A 20,812-nucleotide genomic window follows, 5' to 3' on the forward strand; every position below is an offset into this window, starting at 1 on the left:
ATTTCATATTCTCAAATTTCATTCCATATATTCACAGTTTTCAGTCATTATATATATAAATAATTTCCTAAACGGCATGCCAATATATATATATATATATATATATATATATATATATATATATATATATATATATATATATATATATATATATATATATATATATATATATCTACCCCAAACTGTTGCCTCAAAGTTGGAAGCATATAATTGTCTATAATGACTTTGTATGCTGTATCACTAACATTACCCTACAGCAGAACTGAGGGGCCCAAACCCTGAAAAACAACCCCAGGCCATTATCCCTCCTCCACCAAACTTCATTTTTTGACACAGCAAAATGTTTTGATACAGCCGTATGCTAAATGCTAACATTTCCATCTTCAGTTTATTAAAGCATTCAACATTATAAAAGTACATTATTTTAGGCTTTGCAATTGCACTGTTGAGTTTTACCATTCAGACTGTTTAGCACATTATATATATATATATTATATGAGCTTTTAATGTAATACATTATCAAACACAGTACAAAATACATTATAAAGGGCTGTCTCCACCAAACCCTGAAAGGACACACATTACAACAACTTTGAACTACCATTAATTTCTTATTCAATCACTAATGTAGCTATGTTTAGTTTACATAGTTTACAAATACATAGAAACAGAGCCATAATCTGTTTCTACTCATTGTTTGTCAATAAAAACACTTACCATTGGTTATATTATTTTCTCTCTTGAATATTAAAAATATTTTCAAAAGTTGCAAATCCAGTAAAGTGCCATGGCACTGTGCTTAATCAAGGGACAACAACTAACCATTTTTGTCTTAAAATTACATGAAATGAAAGGCTTAAAAAAATTAAAGCATTGACTAAAAATAAGCTTGTTCTTAAATGGTCCAAAAATATCATTTTAATTGTGCCATCAATAAATCATCTCTTGCTTTGAGACACAGGACTTTAAGGAAGTGACTTTCATTCTAAAGAAGGATGGCAATTTTGGACGAGAAGACCTGGCTCACAGTCAATGTCCCTGTTGATGCCAGAGATGTCCAAAGGGGTGAGGGTCAGGGCTCTTCATCCCGAAGGTGTTCAGTGGAGTTGAGGTCAGGGCTCTGTGCAGGCCACTGGACTTCCTTCACACCAAACTTATCAAATTCCCTGATGAGCATAGTTTTATTCAAATTAATTTAATAAAGTAAATTCACAAATTAATTCTTAAATAATCAGTGAAAATGAGTGCATTTCATTTTGCATAGATTAAAGTGGCATGGTACTTTTGGAAGAATGGTTTTCCATTCCTCCAGCACTGTTGAAGAGATTTGTATGTTTTAAAGGGTTAACACATTTATAAATGGGCTGACATTTGAAATCTTCATTTCAGAAAATAATCTGATGGCCAAAATGTGTCATAGATCTGTTTGTCACAAGCTTTAAAGTGAGATGCCTTTCAAAAAAATGTAATAAGTCAACCTGTTAAAATGTTAACTTGTTATTTACAAAAAATATTAATATAAGTTATATATATATATATATATATATATATAATTTTGTTGTATTATTATTTTTTTGCTCATATTTATACAAATATTTATATACAAAAAATTGAAGAGGCATAATAATCAGATTTTTTTTATCTTTTATTTCTATTTTTATTTAATATATTTTTTTTATTTATTCTCATTTTATCTTCTTTTTTCAGTTACTATATTGTTGTCATTTTTATTTTTTTAATGTACTTTTTCTCTTTTTACTACTTTTTTTTTTTACTTAACTACTATGATTGTTATTACTTTTTTAGCAATTGGTTTGCTTTTACTATTTCATTTCTCAATCCCTGTTGTCTCTATTGGCTCGGATACATTGTAAATCTGGGTCTCCCTTAATGTGCTCCAAGTTTAAATAAAGGTTGATTGATTGATTGATTGGTTTATTGATTGATTGATTGATTGATTGATTGATTGGTTGGTTGATTTCTAAAATCCAGATATAGTTGGTTCCATGTTTTCTAAAGAGAAAGAGGACCCCAGTGTGTCATGCGACAAGAAAGCATGCAAAAATATAAATTTATTTAAGTATGACAACATGCTGAGATGGCCCAGTAGGGTTTTCTCATAATTTAATAAGTCTCTTATTCGAAGAGGTGGCAAGAGTGACAGAAAGTAAAACTATTTTCTTTGACAAATGCTTCCTTCAATGCTGAAATGACCCGCGTATCTTTACATCTCAAGAAGCCATAGCGTCTCATTCAGAGCTAAACAAAGTGATTAACCATAGCTACTCAGAAAACCAGTCATGTCACTGCTGACTGAGTAGTGTTTTCTGCATTATTAAGACTTGGCTGTTTCCATATTAAATCCATGATTATGTAAAATAAGACCTTCTGAAACTACCAAGGTCTGAACATTGGTTTCCTCATGCTAGTTATGGCCATGGATGCATGTGCTTTTGGCAGATTTAAATGGCACTGTACTCAAAACGGCCTCTGCTTCATGTATCATATTCCAGGTCTAGTGAATACCCCTCAACCTATATATGGAAAGTAGGTTTAGCATGGAATCCATATCAGTGAAGGGTAATTTGACATATTGAGATTCTAACTACATGTTCAAATTGATTTTATCCTATTTTTTTTGTTTACAATGGATTTTACAAAGGAACACGCGAAACTACCACTTTTAGCGAAAATTAATTTCTTCCAAGTAAAAATTGAATTTTTACTAGTTGAAATTTAATATTTACTAGTGTAATTTTAATTTTCACATATGCAATTCAAACTCTTGATCAGGAAAATGTAATATTTACTAGTAGAAATTTAATCAATGTATAAATTGTATTCCTGAAATCAAGAAAAATAGGAAATAAAAACTAAAATGGCTTGGCTTGCCATAGTAATTAGAATTTCAGCACAGCCATATAGTTTTTAATTGTATTTAAAAAATACCACATGTTAAGCTTTAATTCATGTTAGTAAAATTGGAAATGGGATTGGAAAAAGCCTTGATCAAATGTTCATTTCAGTGAAAAATGAAATCTTACATGCTCATATATAATTTCTACAATTAAAAGTTCAATTTTAACTTGATTAAAAGTTAAAAGCGTCTTTACCAAACAGTTTGCTATTATTTGTCAGCACTTCGTCCATTAAAATTCATAGCTCTGTTTCGGCAAACTTTGTTTTTTTTTTTTGTTTCTTTATTTTCATATCTTTCATCATGTCCATTTTGGATGCCAGTTGGAGCTTCACTTGGCGTGGGTCTTTAATATGTTTGACCTCATTTACATTTAAATTTTGATTGTCTTTTTTCTTGAACACAAGTGAAAATACTACACCGTCAAAAAGACACTGATGTGCTAATCACTGCCACGGTGACTTTATGAATAGGTCTTATTTACTGGGCAGCACACTTTGCCCAGTAAATAAGATGCAGCGCTGTTACAGCTGTTTTATGAATCTGGCCCGATAAGTTGTGTGTCATATGTATACACCAATACTGTGAACCACAGTCTGTTAGCTTTTAATTTGTTGGTTCAGTTGTTGCTGTTCTAGTACTTCAAGTGGTGCAAGTGGGGACTCACCTGTTTCTGCTGCTCTGTGTTCTGTGTTGACTGAGAAATAATGCTTCCGTGTTGTTATAGGTGAAAGGAAAAGAGAAACATCTCACGGTCTGAGCAACGTAAAAATATGTGATGTTCAAGTTTCATGCATTCTTACATGCAACACCTCAGATTACCAACACTTCTCCAGACTGAGCAGCTCGATTTCTCAGAACTCTAAAAGGTAAGTGAAAGTAGGGTTCTTCATGTCTTGAATTAAAATATAAATAGTTTGGCATCGATCTCTGAAATCGTAAATGTTTGTAAGTATCAAAGTCAGACAATGTGGCAGTTTTTTATTTCTAATATAACATCAAATATTTGTAGTATTTAGTGGCTCTTCAGATCAGACTTGCAATTTTATTGTGGTTTTATTTATGAAACTAGGAAGCAGCTTAAATTCACTGTGTAAAGCATGTTGTTCAATTGAATCATTAACTTCATGTACATAGAGTTATTATTAACCTTTTAACAAGGATGAGTAATAACACATTGCATTTACTCAGATACATTTCTGATTATTTTCAAATTATAATACATTTACTTATAATCATATTATAAAGTATATTTGTGAAGAAAGTAATCTATGTTTTCCTCAGTTTAAACATTCACATTGTGAAGCCATTAGTTTTTGCTTTTTTGGGTTTTATGTCATTATGTTCTGTTCGGTTTGTACCTGGGCTCCTTTAATGTTGCTCATATTTGCCATTTCAAGCTTATAATTTAGACCAAAATTATCCCAAAAAGAAAATTAGAAATCTCAGTTCCTGTGCTGATAGATGTTGCTGTGCTGATAGATAGCATCAAGACATCCCACCGTGGTCCTATAGGGATACTTCCTTTGTCTTTTTAAGCTTTTTTTTCTGATTTTCTGGCAGAAGTCACAGACTTTAAACTTGTATGGGATATATCCTTGGCACTGAGCATGGTCACTTTAGACTCATTTGCAGCTGCCCCAGAGCATCTCATTCTATTGTCAGTACTTTTTTATGGAGCTGTGTGAACATTTAAATGCTTGTGTCAGTAATGGGTGCACCTTAAAGTAGCTGAATTCACTGTTTAGAAGGAGTGTCTGGATACTCTTGGACATGTTGTGCATTTCATTATAATATTTGATGTTACTAAAGAAATATCATGAAAGAATTAAAGAGGTGACATTCTAGTAAAATGAAACTGAAACTAAAGCTTGTGTTATAGCAATAACATACTGTTATCAAAAACTTTGCATAATTTTTGCAGCAGGAGGACAATGTCTCGAAAATCTGATTACAGGTGGGTAGAATTTTTTTTTTACTGAAGTAAAAGTATTGGTTCTTTAGAGTAATATTTACTCTTGTAGAAGTAAAAGTAGTTATCTAAACAGTTACTTGGGTATGAAGAATGTATCAAGCTCACATGGAAGAATTTAAAATTGTGCGGACCTTAATTTTACATGCAATCACAGATGCCCTTCTTCTTTTTTCAACAAGCCACACTCGTCCCTTGTTGGAGAAGATCCACAGTTATAAATAAAATTGCAATCAATATTCAGTATGACGGACCCTTCAAACCTATGTGATTGGCGAAACAGAGTCATGTAAAATCTAAAATGTGACTATGATTTGAGAGGAGATGTTAGGGTGTGACTAACAATAGTCATGTACATTCTTCTCCGGAATAACAAACAAAGAAAATGCAGCACGTTAATACCCACCTCTGGATGTGTATGTGAATCAAATGAGTATAATCCCCCTTTCTATTATGTCTTGAACTATTTATTTCCATAACCTGCAAAGGGTGTTTTCCAACATTTTTGGGGCGGCTCTCCAGGTTCGCGAAGTACCCAAAGCCGCATCTCCTTGTGCACTTCCAGGTAAGTTGCTGAATACAATTTGTATGGAAGCCAAATGATAGAAAGAACTATCACTACCCAAAACTTGTGAAAAAACGTGATCAAACTCTTATCAAGTTGAATGTAAGTTAAATGATAACACACATAAACATCCACTAATGTTAAGTCCAAACCCATAGGAAATAAAAATAAAAGTAGAAATCTTAATGTCTCATTTAAATATGTCTTTAAAAGTAACTATTCCATTTTCTATTTATAGGCATATTGTTTTTATTTCATACTATTGACACCACTCAAAAAATAAAAAATACAAAACACAGCTAGTGCAGAAACCTCTCATACACTGCAATTATACAAAGTTTGAATATGTTATTTTACATATTTAATAATAATCACACTACACAATCACATCTTCCTACCATCTTCCACTATTTTTAATACAACTTTGATGAATAAGGACCATCATACTCTATACTAGCTATTTCTTCCGAGGATGTTTAGGAGAATCACCATTACGTCTCATCATAACCAAAAAGCAGCATTTGAGCAGGAAAATTTTCCTCTGGGGGATGATGTGGGTGTTTTCGCTCCAAGAATGTTTGGCATTTAAAGTCCACAAACTGGTTTCCAAAGTTTCACTGAAATGATAGAAGTATTTTGTGACTGTTACCTATGTGGTTATGTAGGCCTATTATCAAACAAAAGTTTATTTATGCACATACATACTATTGAATCTTTTTCATTTTCACAGAATTTGACAAACCATGGAGGGCAGTGGCATGGAGGTATGACCAGTGACTGACCAGATATTACTTTGTCAAGGTAGATTAACTAATTGTCCGATATGCCAGTGCATCAGCTAATTTCCTGGTATGCTTCCTACGTAGTGAAGCCAACAAACAACAGATGTTGAGAAAACTGAAGGAATTCCAGCCTAGCATGCCAGACGTCAATCAGCTCAAGATTCTGCTTCATGGCCCAATTGGAACAGGAAAGTCCAGCTTCATCAACTCTGTCAACACCGCCCTCCAAGGCCGCAACATAGCAGCTGCACTCGTTGACTCAGCGACTGGTAAAAGCTTCACTTCCAAGGTACAAACATTAGTTCAAACTCTTATTCTTTTCAACAGCTAAATGATCACAAACATTTTCCCCTTCAAAGCATTCTGAAGGTCATTTGAGAGAGTGTATTACTCCATTGAACTGAACTGCAGTTCACAGTTCCCCTAATGCTTCATTAACTTGATCTTAAGAATGTTCTTGCCATCTACATGTAAATATCAGGAAATAAAAGCTGAAATTCTGATCTATTGCCTCATATTCATATTTTGATCTCAAACACAAATGTCTTCGGTTTGTAGCAAAAAAAAAAAGAATTAGCTTTTGTCGTTCCAATACTTTCAGAGGAGCAGTATACTGTAGTATATTATCACTGTCTGAACAAATCTTATATCTACATTTTTGCTGTTTTTCATTTTTATTACATAATTTGTGGGCCAATAGAATCAGTCCAAAATTGCTTGGAATAAAATGTTTGGTGAGACTTTATTTTGAGTGGTACTTTGTTGATGAAATAAACACTCAAAATACTCTCAGTAACATCAACTACATATCAATGATGTAGCAACAGTTTATACATTCAGTAGATTATCAGGAGACTTTTGAATAAAATTTGTTTATAATCTACTAAATTCAGTTGTTTTTCAATATATTTGGAGTGTCTAACTTCATATCTGTATATGTTTAACCTGAGAGGAACTGAACATACAACAAGTCTAATACAGACCGTCTCAACATCCTCAACAAGCTGTTATAGACACACTGCTGACACCATCCTGTACCTGGATCTTAACTGGATTAGGTTTTGGTTAAGGTTACGGTTAGGACAAGGAGGTTTAAGGTTAAGTTTTGGGTTGAGGTTAGGGCTAAGGTTAGGTTTTGGGTTGAGGTTAAGGATTAGGGCCAGGATTAGGATTAGGTTTTGGGTTGAGGTTAAGGTTAGGATTATGATTAGGACCAAGATTAGGATTAGGTTTTGGGTTGAGGTTAAGGATTAGGGTTAAGATTAGGGCCAGGATTAGGATTAGGTTTTGGGTTGAGGTTGGGGTTAGTGTTAGGATTAGGGCCAGGGGGAGAGTTAGGTTTTGGTAAGGTTGGGTAATGTTAGATTTTGCTCAGTGGAAGTAACATATTAAGTTTACTTCATGTAACATATCAATTATACATCTTCTTAATGTAAGTAATGTATCAACAGTACATCTTCCAAGATATTTACCTCAGTGTATTCAGATGCTTCATTACTGCTACTTCACTGATGTGTTGTTGATGTGTTACTGATACTCTGATGTTAAGAATTTATTATTCATCTACAAAGACCACTCAAAATAAAGTGTTACCAAATCTACTTACATTAACGTACATTTAAAGTTAAGAGTGTTTTCCTTCCCCTGGAATGTTACTTTTTTTGTTCACTAATGACTTATTACCCTGTAATCTTAGCAGGTGTTTATTTTTCCTAGAATGTACTTCTGTGTTTTGTGTCCAGTTCAAAATCCATAGGCTGAAGAAAGATGGACCAGGATCTTACTATCCATTTGTCTTCTCTGACATCATGGGTCTGGAACCAGGCAGTTCAGAGGGGGTCCACACAGATGATATAATCAGCATATTAGAGGGCCGTGTGAGAAATGGTTACATAGTAAGTTGATGAACATCCTAAATTATTTATCACATTCTAAGTATTGTCAGCATAGAGATACATAAAACACATATGAAACATACTGTATGTGAGGTAATGAAATATAATACCATATGAAATGCTCACTGTTTATAGTAATTGTAATGGTGGCAGATGAAACCAGATGCTTGCAGACGAGGCTTGAGTTTAGAACTTTAATAACAAAGGGTTGATCCAAAATCACAGTCGGAAAACATAAGCAAGGCAAAAATCAAGGTCAAAAACGAGATACAGGTCATACACGGAAAAACAGACAAAAGAGAAATGCTCAGTATGCTGATAACGGAGACAATACTTTTGCAACTTTGCAGTTTATATACTGGTGAAAACAGGTGTGAATAATCAGAAGTCCAGTGATGCTGAGCATTGATAGGTTGATCGATTGGATTCCTGAGTCATGTGACAAAGCAAGGGTTTCTGGGCGTTGTAGTGTGAGGCAGCCCTGTCAGTAATAGTAGTTTCAGCCAGGCTGGAGGGAGGCATGACAGTACCCCCCAAGGAGTCCGGGACGGCCAAGGAATGAGGAGGCCTGTGATGACCACCACCTACCAGACAGGAACTGGAGATGTTCATCCTGGGACGTCCTCAACATCACTGATTTTCTTTCTCATTCGGAATGGACCAATGTACTTGGGCTGTAACTTACGACTACCCACCCCAAACCTGAGGTTCCTTGTGGACAGCCAGACCCAGTCCCCAGGCTGAAAGGAAGGGGTCTCCTCACAGTGCTTGTCCACTTGCTCCCTTCCACATATGAGTGCCGCATTGATGTTGCAGTGTGTCTGTTCCTAGACCTCCTAGCATTTCATCCAGTTGTCTACAGCCAGGATGTCAGAAGGTGAAGCAGTCCAGGGTGCTAGTGGAGGCTGATATCCAATTACACTTTGAAATAGTGTTAAGCGAGTGGCAGAACAGACTAAGGAGTTTTTTAGCAATTTCGGCCAAGATTAGGAACTGGGACCAGTCCTTGGGGTTGCTGCTATAGAATACCCAAAGGAATTTACCTAATTCTTGATTCATGTGGTCACATTGACCTTTGATTGGGGATGATACCTGGAGGTAAGGCTGACATTAATGCCTAGGTGTTCACAGAATCCTTGAGGTGAATTGCAGACCTCTGTCTGACACAATGTCTTCCGGTATACCAAAATTACAAACAATAGTCTTCTGAAGGAGGCAAATCAGTAACAATGTCAATAGCTATATGAGACCAGGGGCATTCTGGAACTGGTAAAGGCATTCGGCAGGGTCTTAGGTGTTTTACTTTGGGCACAAACTGAACACGAGGACACAAACCGATGGACATCTTGTTTCAAAGTCTCCCACCAATAGCACTTGGATAGGATCTGTTGGGTACAAAACTCACCAGAATGATCATAGCTCAGAGAGGATTGCACCCAAGTGATTAAATGATCATGGAATTGGGTTGGTACGCAAAGCTTTTGCTGAGGACTCTTCATCTATTTCCCAATAAATGGATGCTATCTGTACATAGGATGGTAGAACGGGCTCAGGCTCAGACATACTCTTAAAGTTTCTAATGAAACATTTGTAGAAGTTGGCAAAACCCAGGAACTTCTGCAAGTCCTTCACAGACTTTGGAGTGGACCAGTTAACCACAGCCTCAACCTTATGATTATCCATCAGCACTCCCTGAGTGCTAATTATATAACCTAAAAATGAGACCTTTTGAAGGTGAAACTCACACTTCTTTCCTTTAATGAACAAATTGTTTTCTAATACGTTGCATTGTAGGACTTGGTTGACATGTATTTTGTAGTCAGGGGAATAGATCAGAATGTCATCTATGTAAGCAATTACAAACTTACCAATCGCGTCCCAGAGGACATCATTAATGAATGATTGAAAGACTGATGGTGCATTAGAAAGACCGAAAGGCATGACTGGGTACTCATAGTGCCCCTATTCATAATGAAAGCTTCCATTCATATCCTTCTTTAACCCGTACCAGATTATAAGCACTGCGGAGGTCTAATTTGGTGAAATACCCAGCTGCACAAAGCTGTTCCAGAGCTATCGGGATCAAAAGAAGAGGGTAGGTGATTTTTTTATTGATGCCATTAAGAGCATGATAATCAATACAGGCCCTATACCACCATCTTTCTTTTAAACGAAGAAAAAGCCAGATGAGGGAAAACTCTGAACAGTCAATTATTAAGAATGGTAAATGTTCCTTATGGAGAAATCTGGCTTCAAGCTGAAGGGGTTCTGTGATGAAAGAGACTTTCAGTGGTATTTGAAGATCCGCACAGGAACCTGTAGTTTGGCCACCATGCTGGAATGAATGAAGTTCTCTTCTGCTCCTGAATCTATCAGTGCTGAAATGACAAGCGAAGACTGACAGTAGCATAGGGTTACAGGGAAGAGAACAGACTTCCAAACCAACCCCTTTGTGGGAACACTCACCATATTACCACTTCCCTGGGTTGGTACCTAAGGTCCGTGCGGATGAGCCTGACAGTCACGTAAAACGTGAAAGACAATGAAGCCTCTCCTCTCTGGACAGCCTGAATGAATCACATTGCATGGGTTCAGGAGCTAAGCTGGAACTGATGCGGGAACTGGAACCGGAAAGGGAACTGGAACTGGAACTTAAGGTTACATAGGCACAGAGAGAACTTTTGTGCAATGGCCGTTTTTGTAGGAGTTGATCAAGTCTAATAGAAAGGTCAATGATCCAATGTTAAGTTGTCATCTTTGCAAGCCAATTCAGTTAGGACTTCAGGACTTCAGAGTCCATTTTGAAAAGCTGCTATGGGTGCAGGCTCATTCCAACCACTTCCTGCAGCCAATGTGTGAAATTCTAATGTGTAGTTAGCCACTAAGCGATTGCATTGTTTAAGCTTGCACAGTTCTCTGCTGGAATGACCATCATGAGGATGATTGAAAATTGAATTTTTTCAAAAAATTTTCAGAACACATTTCTTAAATACGAGACCATCCAGCAGCTGCCCACTCTAATGCTTTATCTGAGAGGCATGAGACAATGATTGCTATTTTGGCCTTATCTGTACTAGATGGGAAATTACTGAAAAATATGGGGCATTGTAGAAGGAAACTCCAACACTTGTCTGGAGATCCGTCAAACTTATCAGGTTTACTCATGGAAAAATATTGATGACTCACTGGGGCAGTTTCATTAGTGGTAGAAAGTGGGAAAGTAGCAGGAGCAGGTGAAGCAACAGAGAGATTATGTAGTTGTGCAGCAATGTCCTCGATACCTGTCAGGAGTTGTGCTGGGCCTGCTGTTCAGCTTGTTGTTGAGTTAGGTCCCCAACAGACCGAGTAACCCCTGCCAATGCTTGCTGATGATTTCCCAGAAGCTGACCTTAATTGCTCAGGTTCTTCTTAACAGCCTCAATGTCCGCCGTCTGCATGGTGGCAAAGTATCCTGTAAAGGTGGCAGACGGAACCAGGCACTCGCAGACAAGGCTTGAGTTTTGAACGTTAATAAAAAGGGTTGATCCAAAATTACAGTCAGAAAACAGAAGCAAGATGTCAAAAACCAGAGATCTAAAACTAGGCAAAATGGAAAGGCAAAAATCAAGGTAAAAAACAAGATGCAGGTCATACACAGAAAAGGGCAAACAGACAAAAGAGAGATGCTCAGTATGCTGATAACAGAGATGATTTATAAACTGGTGAAAACAGGTGTGAATCTGCAACCCTATTTGCTTATAGTTTTAGTAATTGTCATGTTTACATTATAGCAGGCCAGACATCACATACAGTACAGGAATATATGGTGATTAGAAAACACCTGCTGTCTCTGCTTTGCTGGGTGAAAGAAAGTGTGAGACTACTTTTCATATTTTGAATAAAGTTAATGAAAAAAATGTTAATGTTGAAATTTAGTCATTGATAATTTTAAGTTTCTGTGGCACCACTGAACATGACATTTGTATCAGGACACTAATTTATTTATTTATTTTTTTTTTTTTCTCAGTTCAATCCTGTCTGTCCACTTGACAAAGAACACCCTAAATACAACAGCAACCCAAGCCTGAAGGACAAAGTTCACTGTCTGGTAAGTGTTCTACCAGCAGACAAAATCTCCATGATGACCGACGAAGTGATCAAGAAGATGAAAATTGTTCGGGAAAAAGCTCGTAACTTGGGTGAGTCTTAATGTTTCTGTTTCATCAACAGTAAAGATGATAATTAAACTTTGAGATACACAAGCAGCTTGTGTGCCCTTTAACAGACATACCCCAAGTGGTCATTATGCCCTTGGTGGATAGTGCATGTCCATTAGTCCAAGAATGCCTGAATAAGATCTACACCAGCAAGAAAATCAAAGAGAAGGTGAGTGCAGTAGCCATATGGCTATTTTGCAATAGCCATATTGTTTTTTTCTTTTTGTAACTTAATCCCCTCCAAATCTCACAAAAGCTACAAATGGGCTAAGATCATTTAAATTTCATGTTGACATTTGACATTTTTGGAAGCAGTGAATGCAGCAGTTTTGAAGGGCGACACAATGTTTTGGGGATTATAAACTTTGTAGCAAGCTGTTGTCTTTTTTGTTTACAAGACTTACATCATGGTAAATTACTCTTGAATTAATTTTGCACCAAAAATTAAAATAATGAAATAAAATCCACATCTCCTAATCATTGAGTTCGGGTGTTTCAGCCACACCCAATGCTAACAGGTGGCTAACATTAAGCACATAGCCTTGCAGTCTTGATAGACAAACACTGGCAGTAGAATGAGTCATACTGATGAGCTGAGTGACTTCAAACATGGCACTGTGATTGGATGCCACCTCTGCCACCTCAGGAGCCATCATGCTTCTCTATCTGGCAGTCTGATGGACGTGTCTGGATTTGGTCAATGCCAGGATAATGTTACCTGCCGGACTGCATGGTGCGAGCTGTAAAATTTGGTGGAGGAGGGACAATGCTACGGGGTTGTTATTCAGGTCTAGGCATCTTAATTCTAGTGAAGGGAAATCTTAATGCTTTAGCATACCAATATATTTTGAACAATTTTATGCTTCTAACTTTGTGGGAACAGTTTTGGGAAGGCCCTTTTCTGTTGCAGCATGACTGTACCACAGTGCATAAGGCAAGGTCCATGAATGCATGGCTGGGTGAGTTTGTTGTGGAAGAACTTGGCTGGCCTGCACCCTTGGCTGGCCCTGACCTCAACCCCAACGAACACCTTTGGGATGAACTACAAAGGAGATTGCGAGCCAGGCCGTCTCGTCCAACATCAATATCTGACCTCAGAAATTCCCACAGACACACTCCTAAATCTTGTAGAAAGCCTTCACAGAAGAGGGGAAGTTGTTATAGGGAAGTTGCAAAGGGGGGAACAACTCCATATTATTGCCTATGGATTTAGAATGGGATGTCATGAAAGGTGCCGGGGGGGGGATTGTGTAGGTGTCCCAATACTTTTGTCCGTATAGTTAATTAAAAAATGACAAATTTGATATACAAATAATGAAAACTAAATACAGAAAACCCAATGTTCATTACTTCAATAAACAATCTGAAAGGTTGACTCATCAGACCACAATATACATGCCCTCTGTCTATGAGTCCATTTCAGACAAGCTCAAGTCCAGAGAAGTCATTTCTGAACATTGTTGACATATGACTTTCACTCTACTTACTTTGGTCACAACTTGCATTTGATGTGATGAACAGTGTTTATTGGTCACAGTTTATCAAAGTATTCCTGAGCCCATGTGGTGATATTAATCACAGAAGCATGCCAGCTTTTAATGCAGTATCATTTAAAAAAAAAAACAACAAAGTTTCTAAAAGAAAACATTACATATCTTGTCTTTGTACTGCTTTCATTGAAATGCAGGTAAAAGTGGATTTCCGTTTTTATTAGCATTTCACATACAGTCCCAACCTCTTTGGAATTAGGATTGTACTACTACACTAGACATACTATACTAATGAATGTAATGCTAATGCTGATGTACTGTATTCGACATTTGCCAGTCTCTGGTGTTGCACTGGCATAGCCAGCATTTTAAACAGAGTTTTCTAGTTTTTACTGCCATGTGATATTTTTTAGTAGTAAATGCTAGTAGTAGTAAATGATAGTAGTCTCTTTAAGTTGAAGGATTAACAGGAAAGGTTTAAAAACAGATTGACATAGTTGATTATGTTTGATCATTACAAAAGGAAATAAAGTTGGCATGTCATGGCCTGATTGTGTGGGTGGTTATGAAGGCTGTAAACTACAAGCATCTCTACCAAAAGTTGAATCATTGAATAAAACTGTGTTTCTATTTCAGCATGCCATTTTACAGAATTCTGCTGTGCCAAATCATTTTTCTGCACACTAATATACAGCGAGCTAGACAGCTAAACAAGAACTAGTTTTATTGCTAGTCTAGCCTACACTAGTTTTCTATTTCAGATTGCAAGATTACAGAATGCTGCTGGGCCAAATCACTTTTCTGCATGTTAGTGTACAGCAAGCTAGATTGTTAAACAAGAGCTAGTTTCATTGCTAGTCTAGCCTACCCGGTCCCTTAGTGAACACTGCTAGTCATTAGCACTAGCAGCTGCGTAACTGAAAGGCTCACAGCTTCATTGACATGTAATTCAATTTGTCAAAAGATATATTGAGACATTAATCATTTCAATGAAAACTGTAAAATACTGTTTAAGCCGTCGGATAGGCAGTGCAACACCAGAGACTGACTGCACTTGGCACAATACATTCCGCCATTATGAGGTTGGTTCACAGTTTTTAGATAAGACAACCCTTTATTAGTCTCACAATGAGTGAATTCACAGTGCTACAGTAGCAAAGGGATAGCAAGGCACTCAAGAACAGAAGTAACAAGAAGAGAATTAACAAAGTATTTAGCCTTGTTAATTACTGAACAAGGTTACAGTTTGTTACTTGTTACTGTATAGACAATATATAATAATAAAGTTAAAAAAATATAAGATAAAAATATAAACTCTATCCTTAACATAAACACTATTCACAAAAATTAACAATATAAACATTATAAAAAAGCAAAACATATCTAGGGGGCTTCCCTGGACAGAGCCTGTACTCTTAAGGAGTCTGTCAAGTCTCTTCTTGTCTGCAGTTGAGATGCTGCAGCCCCAGCAGACCACTCCATAAAAGATGGCTGATGCCACCACGGTTTTTAAAAAGGTCCTCAGGAGTGCCTCCTGCACTCCAAACGACCTCAGTCTCCTAAGCAGGTTGAGTCTGCTCTAGCCTTTCCTGTAAAGTGCACTAATATTATCTGACCAGTCCGGTCTATTGTTGAGGTGAAAACATAGGTTCTTATAAGAGTCCACTCTCTCCATTCCCTGGATGTTCACTGGTGAAGGGAGGAAAGTGTGCCTGCGAAAATCCATCACCATCTCATTGGTCTTCCTCACATCGATCAGGAGGCGGTTCCTCAGACACCAGTCCACAAAGTCCTGGGTCAGGTCACTGTACTCTCTGTCATCCTCACCTGTAATGGGTCTAAGATTGCTGAGTCATCAGAGAACATCTGTAGATGACAGTCCAGTGAGCTGTACAAGAAGTCTGCAAGAAGTGTACAGGGTGAAAAGGAACAGAGCCAGGACTGTTTCCTGCAGGGCCCCTGTGCTACTGACCACCATGTCAGACCCGCATCTTTCCCCGCTTTGATCTTCCTGAGCTCCTTACACACCTGGGCTGTTATAAGATTATAAGACACAGACTGGAGCAGGGTGCTGGGTGCTGGAATGTACAGGTCGGGGGGTTGGGCTGACAGCAGAGGAAAGGGGTTGATGTGAGGTGAGAATTGTGGGGAAGGGGTGATTGTGGGATAGGGGGCAGGGCAGTACACTGGGAGTGCAGAAGAGGGGGGTTGCAGCAGGGATAACTGTGTAAGGGGAGGTGAGTGATCAAATCTGTTGAAAAATAGATTGAGATCGTTCACCCAGTTTTGGTCCCCTACAGCCTGGGAGTCTGGTTTCTTGAGGCTGGAGGTATGTTGTTGGAGAAACACCGAACAGGCTTGGTGGGTACAGTGTTCTCCATTCAGAAGTTAATATAGTCAGTGTATGAGACTGTCAATGTCCTCCTCATAAGGATCACACAGTTCCTCCCACTCTGTTGGGTCAAAGCAGTCTTTCAAAGCCTTTTCAGTCTCCTCAGACCATTTCTTCACTGTGCGGGTGACAGCTGGATCCCTGTGTACAAGTGGTAACCAGGTTGTGATCTGATCTTCCAAGGGGAGGGAGGGGTGATGAGTTATATGCCTCCTTGGTGTTGGCATAAAACAGATCCAGTATTATATTGTGACAGATTACATACTGGGTGAAGTTCTTCATCCTCCCAGAGTGGAGGATGGAGAAACATGGTTAAAATCCCCAGAGGTCAGAATGAGGGCCTGTGGATGCTGTGTCTGCAGCCTGCTCACAGCTGTGTGCAGGACGTCACAGGCAGCATCAGCTTTAGCAGAGGGGAGACGTACGCAACTATCACAATAGAATTACTTCAGTAGGTAGAATGGCCTCATGCTAACGGCTAACAGTTCAATGTCCTTACAGCAGATTTGCTCCTTAATAGTGATGTGCCCAGAGTTACACCACCTATCATTCACAAATACTGCCAGCCCTTCTCCTTTCCTCTTACCGCTTTCTGATGTCCTGTCCGCCTGTATGAGCTGGAAGCTGTCCAAAGTAATGACCGTGTCCGGAGTTAGCATAGTTAGCCAAGACGTAGTGAACAGCATGTTGCTACACTTGTGGTACTCCCTCTGATGTCGGGTCAGCGCCATTAGCTTGTCCATCTTATTTTGAAGAGATCATACATTTCCCTTGACAACTCAGGGAACAACAGGTCTATAACATCTCCTTCTGGCATGACACAGAACTCCAGCATGACTCCCCTGTCTTTTCCTCCTCAGCTTGCAGGGGATTTCGGATTGGTCATTTGGCAGCACTACTGTGTTGCGTAGCGCTAACAGCTGATCCCTACTGTAAACAATAGGGCTTTGTACGGGATCTGCAGACGCGCTCGTAAACAGAGAAAAAAGTAGAGTGAGGACCATGCCAAACTCTACAAATTTGGTGTCAGTAGTGTAAAAACCTTTGGCAAACAATCAAAATGTACAAAGCCAATTCCAAAAAAAGTTGGGACCCTGTGTAAAACGTAAATAAAGGTAAATATAAACAGAATGCAATGATCTCAGGGACCCATATTTTATTCACAATAGAACACAGAACACATATCAGATATTGATGAGACGTTTTACAATTTCATGAAAAGACTTATCTAGAACTTGATGGCATCAATGCATCTCAAAAAAGTTGGGACAGGGCTTCCCTCTCTTAATTTAACAAGTCTGTAAATGTCTGGGAAGTAAAGAGACCAATTGCTGGAATTTTGGGAGAGGAATGTTGTCCCATTCTTGTTTGATGTAGGATTCTAGCTGCTCAACAGTCCTGGCTCTTCTTTGCCGGATTTTTCATTTCATGATGACCCAAATGTTTTCTATTGGTGAAAGGTCTGGACTGCAGGCAGGCCAGTTCAGCAAGTAGATCCTTCTTCTGCGAAGCCATGCTGTTGTGATGGATGCAGTATGTGGTTTAGCATTGTCTTGAAATATGCAAGGCTTTCCCTGAAAAAGACGTTGTCTGGATGGGAGCATATGGTGTATTATAAACCTCTATATGCTGTTCAGCATTAATTAATTGCCTTTCCAGATGTGTAAGCTGCCTACACCATAGGCACTAATGCAACCCCATACTATCAGAAAAGCAGGCCTTTGAACTGTGCGCTAATAAAAAGCTGAATGGTCCCTCTCCTCTTGAGTCTGCAGGACACAGCGTCCGTGGTTTCCAAAAAGAATTTCAAATTTTCATTAATCTGACCACAGAACAGTTTTCCATTTTGCCCTAGTCCATTTCATATGAGCTTTGGCCCAGAGAAGATGGTAGCATTTCTGGTTCGTGTTGACAAATGGCTTCTTCTTTGCATGATACAGCTTTACCTTGCATTTGTGGATTGCACGGTGAACTGTGCTCAGAAACAATGATGTCTGGAAGTGTTGCTGAGCCCATGTAGTAATTTCCAGAACAGAATCATGCCTGTTTTCAATGCAGTGCCACCTGAGGGCCCGAAGATCACAAGAATCCAATATTGACCGTCGGCCTTCTCCAGATTCTCTGATATTATGTACTGTAGATGGTGGGGCATCCACCAATTTTACATTGATGAACATTTTTAGAGGCATTTTTTTGCAGATTGGTGAATCTCTGCCCATCTTTGCTTCTGAGAGACCCTGGCTTTCTGAAATGCTCTTTTTATACTCAGTCATGTGAGTTAGTTAAAAATTGCTCTTCGTGCTGTTTTTGTATTAGTACCACTTACTTTTCCAGATGTGTTGCTGCTGAGTTAATGTTTTTCATGAAATGGTAAAATGTCTCACTTTCAACATCTGATTTATGTTCTATGTTCTATGGTGAATAAAATATGGATCTACGAGATTTGCAAATCATTGCATTCTGTTTTTATTTACATTTTACACAGTGTCCTAACTTTTTTTTGAAATTGAGGTTGTATAAATACTGAAGACAAAGTAAGAAAAAAGCTCAAAGGTAGCCTGAGCTGCTGCAGCTGGCTGCCACCCTTGCACCACCCACCTTTTGATGTGGGCTTGGCTGAGGGGTCAGAAAACATGTGACTTTAGTTAAGTCAGCCAATAGACAGTGAAGGTGGATGCCTTCTTGTAAGACCCACCCCTCGTGAAAATGTGCCAAAAGTCAGAAGCAACAGAACAAATCCAGAAGCAAAAAAAAAGCATTAGTAAAGTCTGCATAAGGGAAAAAATGAAAACAAATATAAAGGCAAATTAAGGAGTAGTAAAATTCTTGAATATTGCTTTTAATAAATTTTAATTCATTATTTGTATTTGGAATATATTTTTTATCTTTTAATAAACTCTATAGAATACAAATGCAATAGCGGTAATAAGAATGTGACTCTTAACCTCATAATGAAACAAGTGTACAGAACAGAATTCTGTTGTGTTTGTCCTACAGATGCAGGAGTGCAGTAACAGATTGGGCGTCCCAATGAACTGCATCTTCCCCGTGAAGAACTACAGCGAGGAGGTTACCAATAACTTGTATATGGATATTCTGATTCTGATGGCTATAACAGATATCATTATGTTTGCCAATGACTACGTAGAAGAGCAGATTTATGCAGACACTGAATGAGGGGGTGAGGTTTGTTCAATGACAAACCTGATCACATGATCACAATGACACTAGTTTCAGCAATGAACATGTACAGATATGTGTCAGACAGCACCTGCACACACATTTTCACATCTAGTTGTGCTACATTTTATTTACAGTTATTTTTTGTTTATTCGGTATGTGGTGTTTCTAGTCTTTATGGTGTATAAGGCCTTTCCAGAGTTAATCTTAAACATATATATAAATAAAAGTTGAAACTTTAGCATATATAAGAACAGACAAAGTCTTGAATAAAATTTCAGTCCAAATTACCAAGCAGAAACAAAACCTTTAATATGAAGAGGAGGCGACCTTCGGCATGATTACTTTTCATAGGCTTGTGGTTCAGTGAATATAATTATGCATAATCATTGATGTCAATTTCAGAATCCCAGTGATATAGCTTGCTTGAAATTATATCAACCCTCCCAAAAGGTGCCAAAGATGACTGAATTATATTAGACCGGTAATTGTATAGGCAGCATACTCAGACTTCACTGACAAAAATTCATTGCATACTCAGAAGCTTAACTTTTGGAATCACATTCCTAAGTATGCTGTTTCTAAAAACATGGTAAAATGACAATATTTTAGCACAATGAGACATGAAAATATGTTTTACAACACAGCATGTAGACCTAAATCTATAGCTTGTGACCAAACTTTCAGAAAGCAAAAGAAGAGAAGCTGGCCAACAACCTGTAGATAAAATTGCTGTTTTGCCAGTTTTTACCATACACTACCAGTAAAACGTGTTAGAACACAAAAGTTTTTTCCAGTTTTTATTGATGTTTAAGGAGTTCAGTGAATTCCAGTGAATTCCGGTGAAAGACCTGAAATTGTACAAAGGGACCTCGTGAAGGTGTCAAAGCTTAGGAGTGCTCTCATAAATAAGTATGCACACACAGAATGCAATATATAGGTATTTAACACCTTTAGCCAATTATGGCAGTAAAGAGCCCCACATAAATGTGGCAAACCATACTGTAAACCATATTCTCACATTTTCCCTTATGTTTAATTATTATTTTTATTTTAAAATGGAAAAATGATTGTTGTTTTTTTCAAGTAAGCATCTAGCATATATATTCCTTGTGTAATGTATATTTGATGTGATAGGTGTAAAAGAAATAAATACAAAATAAAAGCATGTAGTAGTGACTTGGTATGTGTTGTGTTTCTAGACCTGTAAAATTACTGGCAATATATGCATAACAATAATGGTTTTCAATGATTTTTTGATTCTGTGGCACTGTAAGGAGAATACAGATCGTGTAAGCATTAATTAAATTATTTTTCAAGGCTTTTCAGTTTTATATATATATCTTGGTGATTGAAAAAAAATTGACTCACCAAACAATAAAAATAATGTCCACCTGAAAAGGTGTAGTGACGTTGGTTAAAG

The 20,812-nt window shown here is 37.7% G+C and overlaps 1 protein-coding gene across 1 annotated transcript; it reads left to right on the forward strand.

The window, feature by feature from the left end:
* Nucleotides 1-3,656: 3,656 nt before the first annotated feature.
* LOC118797984 (interferon-induced protein 44-like) lies at nt 3,657-19,386 on the forward strand. The gene is made up of 9 exons (XM_036557280.1): nt 3,657-3,786; nt 4,842-4,874; nt 5,378-5,454; nt 6,185-6,218; nt 6,321-6,525; nt 7,979-8,131; nt 12,138-12,309; nt 12,396-12,496; nt 19,207-19,386. The coding sequence occupies exons 2-9, from the start codon at nt 4,852-4,854 to the stop codon at nt 19,384-19,386; spliced, it is 945 nt and encodes a 314-aa protein (XP_036413173.1). The 5' UTR covers nt 3,657-3,786; nt 4,842-4,851.
* Nucleotides 19,387-20,812: the final 1,426 nt, after the last annotated feature.

Source organism: Colossoma macropomum, unplaced genomic scaffold (assembly GCF_904425465.1).
Source record: "Colossoma macropomum unplaced genomic scaffold, Colossoma_macropomum, whole genome shotgun sequence".
NCBI classification, from domain to species: Eukaryota; Metazoa; Chordata; class Actinopteri; order Characiformes; family Serrasalmidae; genus Colossoma; species Colossoma macropomum.